General features: G+C 43.8%; 1 protein-coding gene across 1 annotated transcript in view; it reads right to left on the bottom strand.

The window, feature by feature from the left end:
• Positions 1-776: 776 nt before the first annotated feature.
• The window catches only part of YY1AP1 (YY1 associated protein 1), a 65,258-nt gene continuing 60,034 nt past the window's right edge, over positions 777-6,000 (bottom strand). The window contains exons 7-10 of the mRNA XM_007482042.2: positions 5,813-5,929; positions 3,520-5,124; positions 2,450-2,688; positions 777-1,621 (exon numbers count right to left, since the gene is read on the bottom strand). Coding sequence (XP_007482104.1) covers positions 2,491-2,688; positions 3,520-5,124; positions 5,813-5,929 — 1,920 coding nt within the window. The 3' untranslated portion in view covers positions 777-1,621; positions 2,450-2,490. The remainder of the gene's footprint in view (positions 1,622-2,449; positions 2,689-3,519; positions 5,125-5,812; positions 5,930-6,000) is intronic.

Raw genomic sequence — 6,000 nt, 5'->3', positions numbered from 1 at the left:
AGTTTCTCAATGCTTTACAAAGTCTTCCTTCCAACCTTATAATGTACCTGAAAAATGCTCTCTCTGGTCAATAATCATCTAATTGCCAATCCAGTGGTCTTTTCTTAATCTTCATTTTTCTCCAGTTCTATTTATTTTTGTGTTTGTATTTATGACATTATTTTACCACCTGCTTCTCCTGAATACTCTCTTCTCTCTGAGCTTTGACACTACTCTCTTGGATCTTCTTCACCTTGTATGACTGTTCCTTCTCAGGTTTCTTTACTTGAATCACCATCCATGTTACACCCACCAAGACAAGGCTCTTTTCTTTCTCAAAACACTCATTTGGTGACTACATCAGATCCCAAAGGTTCAATTATCATCTCTATGCAAGTAATAACCAAGCTAAGTCTCTCTCCTGATCTCTAGTCCCACATCACTAACTGCCTATTGAATGTTTCAAAATTTATGTCCTATAGAAAACATCTCAAAATCAATACCACTATCATGTCTTAAAGACACGTATGTGTCTAAAAAGGCACGTATGTTGAATCCCCCATTAGACTCAGAGATCTTTGAGTACCATGACTGCTTCTTCCTCTGGCTCTCTTCCAAGCAGCCAGGACAGGATTCCATTAGTAGGGAGAAACTCAGGGCCTGATGTGGATGAGCCAGTTGGCTTATTTTGATCCTTTAAGCCCAAGCAAATTCTAGGTGTGCAAGTCAGTCATCGTTTGTGACAATTCAATATTCGAATCCCAGTTTGAGACAAGGAAGAAATCCACACTCACTCCTAAGTTGATAAAGGGAATTTATTGATAAGGATACTTAAGAGGAACACATGCATTTGAACCCTGGAATCACTCCTGACTTCAAGACTCCTATAATCCTGCTGTGCTATAACACGTCACCTGCTGTCAAAGAATGCTTGGTCTGAGGAATGGGAGCTGTAACAGTGACAGCTCTTGGAGTGTCGTCCCTCTTGGTTAAGGATCCTCAGCATTGGGAATTCTCCTCTGGCCTCAACAGAGTTTTAAAAGCACACAAGGAAGTGTCTGCTGGTGCAGGCTTCTCTAGCAGCTTGAGTTCTGCAAAAGTCACCAGCTTGTACCAGCCAACTTGTAGCATTAGAGTGTTTCAACTGCACCTTTCAAAGGAGGTCATGCTTTGCCCTTGCAGTTATTACAAACAAACCGATTAAAGCAAAAGTTTGACAACCAAAGACAAAGCGATAAGCTCACCAGGTTAGAAAAAGTCTAGCCCATCATACATGGTGAGTTAAACGCCATTTGTGGACTACCTAGACCAGCTGTGAGATGTATACACAGAAAAAATTACAGGAATACAAGGTGAGATCAAGGCACAAGAACAAATCTGAGAACTAGCTGGGTGAGTGCCCATCTGAATAGAGGTAGGTCAATTCAGGAACAGAGACAACCTGTCCAAAGCAAGTTCCATAGGCATCGGTGGTCTTATGCTAGCTAGGTCCACTGGAACCAGGTCCACCAGATCCTTTTCTCTCAGGGAGTTCCATTTTAGGATGCACTCATTATATTGGAAGAGCAGGTTTAGGGTGTCCTTTCTGGCCCCTGCAAAGCTTCGCTAGCTCCAGACGTCCAACAGCTTTGGTGCTTTTCCCCTAAAAGCACAGTGGAAAATGTTTGCTTTATTTAATAAGGAAAAAAAAATTGGCCTTAAGAGAAATTGCTAGATGGCATGGTATAATAGAAAACTGGCTTTGGATTCAGAAAGATCTGGATTCAAGTCATGCCTCCTATGCATATCAACTCTATGATGCTAAGACTAAGTTGCAGAATAGATGTCGACCTCTACTGGAAGAAGCAGTTAACTCATTAGAAGTTCCTTACGCTAACAGACCCCCCAGGAACGCCTGAACTTTAGTATAATCAATAGATGGCATTTGTTGAAAGATAAATGACAGACCTACAAAAAACCACCCTCTCAGCTGAAGCTCCCGGGCCTGGATGAGCATATAGCCAGTCGGCAAGAACATTCGCCTCAAAGATCTGGGCAACAGATTTCAAACAAATTGAATCAATTCCAAATTCTTCTTTGTGTTCAGGCTTCATAGACCACTTTCTATGGTTTGGTGGAAAGAGGACTTTATAATAACAAGTAGGCATTTCTGAGCTTCACCTTTAGGAAGAGACTGGCATAAAGAAGCTTAAGAGGGAAAATGCCAAACTACAATATGATGAGTCTTAACCAAAAAATATTTGTCGAGAATCTCATGTTCTCAGTTTTGTGCTAGACCCTCTGAAGAACAGAAGAAATGTACAAGAAATGGTCCTTGCCTTCAAAAGAAGTTACATCCCCTTAGTGTTGGTAGTATTTCAATGGAAACCCTGCAAGCAAGTTTAAAACTGCACCCCTTTTCCAATATTTGGTAGAGGCTGATGAAGAGCAAGGAAAAGCCATCTTTCTGGATTACTCCTAACAAACTCACCTGGGTTGGGTGTCCTTTTGGTCTCCACTTCTGGGACCACCTTAGGTGAAGTGAATGTAGAAAGAAGGATCTCTACCCGCTTCAGCCATCACCTCATCTTCTTTCTTTGGACTTTTCATTTCTTCCACTTTCACCACACGCTCAGGACCAGAATTCTCTTTCTGAGGTTTGTCTTCCTCAGAATCCCTCTCTGGGCCCATGCACCTCCCAGACACCAGACATGTCAGCTTCTCCGTCTCCTACAAAACCCTTCTCATCATTGCTCATACTTGCATTCATGGAGGACCCAAATTTACAAATGCAACAGAAAAGGAAGTTAGGCAGTAGGGAAAATACCTCCACTATCAGGCCATGCTTCATAATTTAGGTTCTAGAAAGATGACTAGGAGATGGGTGGGGATGGCTGCCAGCCTACCTAAAGGTAACAGGACAGACAAGATGACCATTGAAAGGTTTTTTTTTTCCCTGAAGATTTTCAGCATTATCTGCTCCAGGAAACTGAAAGACAGCACCCTAGTTGTAGGGTCAGTATCTTAGTTTGAATCCCTGCTCTACTGTATAACCTTCTGCAAGTCTCTTAACTTGAATTTTATCTTCTATAAAAATGAATTTAGGCTTGATAATCTTCATGGGAACTTCCAAATCTAAATCTTTGATCTTATTATCCTAAATTTTTATAGCTCAACTATGACTGACTCTCTCCCTTCTCCAGCACTACCTCCAAAGTCCACTTACACTCTCCCATGCAACTGGATATATAAGAAACTCAATGATCTCGCTGTAGATGATTCCTACTGTACTTGATGTATTAAAAATATGTAATCCTAGCTCCCTTCTATTAAGTCATTTAGAATATTTAACATTCTAAATAAAATAAAAAAGTGGAAGGGAAGAGGGAAAACAAAAGCACACAATATATTCCAAAGTCAAGTAAAATTATTTTCTGGCTATTTGTGCTATGATCCTCCATCCCGCCTGTCCCCATGCCCATTCTGGGATAATCAAGAGATGATATACATTAAACACATATTTAAGTCTTTAACCACAGTGTTTGTACCCCAAACTCCCACCTGAAGCTCTGGGCCAGAGTGCACTGATTCTTCAGAGACGGATGCCATTTCTTCATCTTGGTCGGGATTGTCCAAATCCTCTTCCTCCTCTTCTGGCCCATCCTTCTCACCCCCTGTTTCTGGCCCAGCTGGGGTCCCCACTGACAGGCCACCAACACTGGATGACTCTTCAGGCTTAGTGAGGAGGCTACTAAGCATGGTTCCAGGATTCGTGGCGGAGGCAGTGCTCTCAGGAGGCTCCTTGCTCATGTTTCCTGGCAGGCTCCCCTTACCCTGAGTCATCGCCGTCTCACCTCCCGCCTGCTTTTCTAAAACTGCCTCTTCCTTCACTTCCGGAGCACCGCCTGCCTCCTCACACGGAGACTCCACATCCAGCTCCATGAGGACGTCTTTTTTGATCTCATCACAAATGCCTGGCTCGGGGAACCTGCTCCAAGATGAGCTGGCTTCCTCCCCAGGCTCCTCAGGTTCTACTTTAACAATGTTCAGTAGGTTCCCCTGCAGAAAATCAAAGGTTTTCTGGGAGGCGTGACACAGTGGCTCCAGGACTTGCCTCCCATCCAGTGTTTTCACAACAGTCCAGCTATGAGTGTTACCCTCAAACGAGTCCACCCGACGCTCCCTGCCGGAGGTGGGAGGCCCCGGGCTGTGTTCTTCTTTGGGGTACGGACATGGACAAAGAGAAGACGACTCTTGGGGTTCCGTTTTCGGCTCAATGGCTGGAAAGGCACTTTCCCCTTCAGCCTGAGGATGAGGAATATTTGTTTTCACCTGTGTATTGTCCTCAGGGATGGGTGGCACAGGCAGACTCACGGGGTTACCAGAGACAATTAAGGATGGAAGAGAAGAAGCTATCAAGGGCTGGTTCAAAGGACAGATGAAGGATGTAGGGCTAAGCAAAAGGGCAGTTATGGGGATGGTCTGAGGGCTCTGAGCTACGGCTGTAAGAGGTTGGATCACAGTGCCAGGAACAGTGAGGATGACTGAGGGAGAAGGAAGGACGGGGGAAGGTTTCAAGAGTCGGGAAGCCTTGGCCCACTTCCTCTTTGGGGGCTTCACACCTGACACACCCAGCTTGGGAGTGACAGGCGACAGGAAGGTTGCTGGAGTAGGAGAGAGGAAGGATTGGGACAGGACTGGAGTGGGGGTCCCATTTTCAGGGGCTATCGCTGGCAACGCCAGGGGAATCCCATCCCCTCCAGTGACAGCCGAAGGTGAAGCCTCTGGAACTCTAGTGTGCAAAACAGTGGCTGGCTGGATCAGCTGGGAGTTAGAGTTTTCCACTTTGCTTGAAGGCGCTTCGGACCGGGCTACTCTGACTCCAGTACTGTCACTTGAACAAGGTTGGAGAGAAGGGGCAGGGCGGATAAGGAGGGGTTTCAGGACTGATGACCTTTGCCTCCAAATCCTCCTAGAGGAAAATCGTTTGGCCAGTGGTTTCAGTGTCAGCACCACACCCTTGGGAAGCAGCAGGGGATACTGGCTACCATTCTTTGACTCTAGACCTGGCTCAGAACTGGTCTCAGCAAATCCAGCCATATTTCTTGATTCTCCAGCATCATTAGCTAAATGCTGTATTTCCTCCTGGATAGATGGCAAACTGGCCTGTAGAGAAGACAAACACTGTGGTTATTTCTTACGAAGGTTGAGGAAAAAGAAAGAGATTGTCAGGAATCTGAAAATTTTTGTGGGACTTCAAGGCCTCTCTAAAATAAAAATATTTCTCCCCCCCATTGCCAAATTCTTACTGAGTCTACTCCCTAAATAATGATTCTCATTCTAACTGTATTCTAGACACTTTCTCCTTCCCCAAGTCCTAAAAACTTTCCTATGGAAAACCAGAATTTTATTTGTCAAAATTAGGCTGAGACCATGAAAGCAAAAAGAGAATGTGTTGCCATATTGTTTGACCAATATTCATATTTAACAAATCATAAATAATGAAGTTTGCTATTTGACATGATCATTTATTCTTGTTGAATATCTGAAGGTGCTTTTATTCACCGTTGCTATTACTAGGCTTAAAAACAATTTTTTTTCAAAATACCCAGCTTTACATCCAATTATGCTAGAAACAAAATAAAATTGAGTCCTCTCTATGAAGCATTTCCAACACAAAGGAAATTCACTTCTAGTTGGAAGTTCAGGGAAGATGAAAATATTTCTTAAGCCAACCCATTTTGACTGCTGCCTTGCAGGGTTGAACTACACCCTCTAAGTCTCTTGCAGAGAACTTCCTATAATATCTCTGACTTTCTGAGGGTCTTTCTAGGAGGAATAATAAGGAATGTACCTTTAACCAGAAAGGGAGATGCCGCTCTTCCCTCTCCACTGGTGGCTTCCACTGATCAGGCTGAAGATCTTCACAGCACTTAAACAATATTGGCAGCTGCTTAGTCTTCTTATAATACTGAGAACAAAGGAGAAACATGAGTGATAATGCTTATTTATGATGCTGGGTTGGAGGGAGAGAGAGGGAAG

The sequence above is a fragment of the Monodelphis domestica genome, chromosome 2 (genome assembly GCF_027887165.1).
Source record: "Monodelphis domestica isolate mMonDom1 chromosome 2, mMonDom1.pri, whole genome shotgun sequence".
NCBI lineage: Eukaryota > Metazoa > Chordata > Mammalia > Didelphimorphia > Didelphidae > Monodelphis > Monodelphis domestica.
This window is presented reverse-complemented; position numbering and strand designations above follow the sequence as displayed.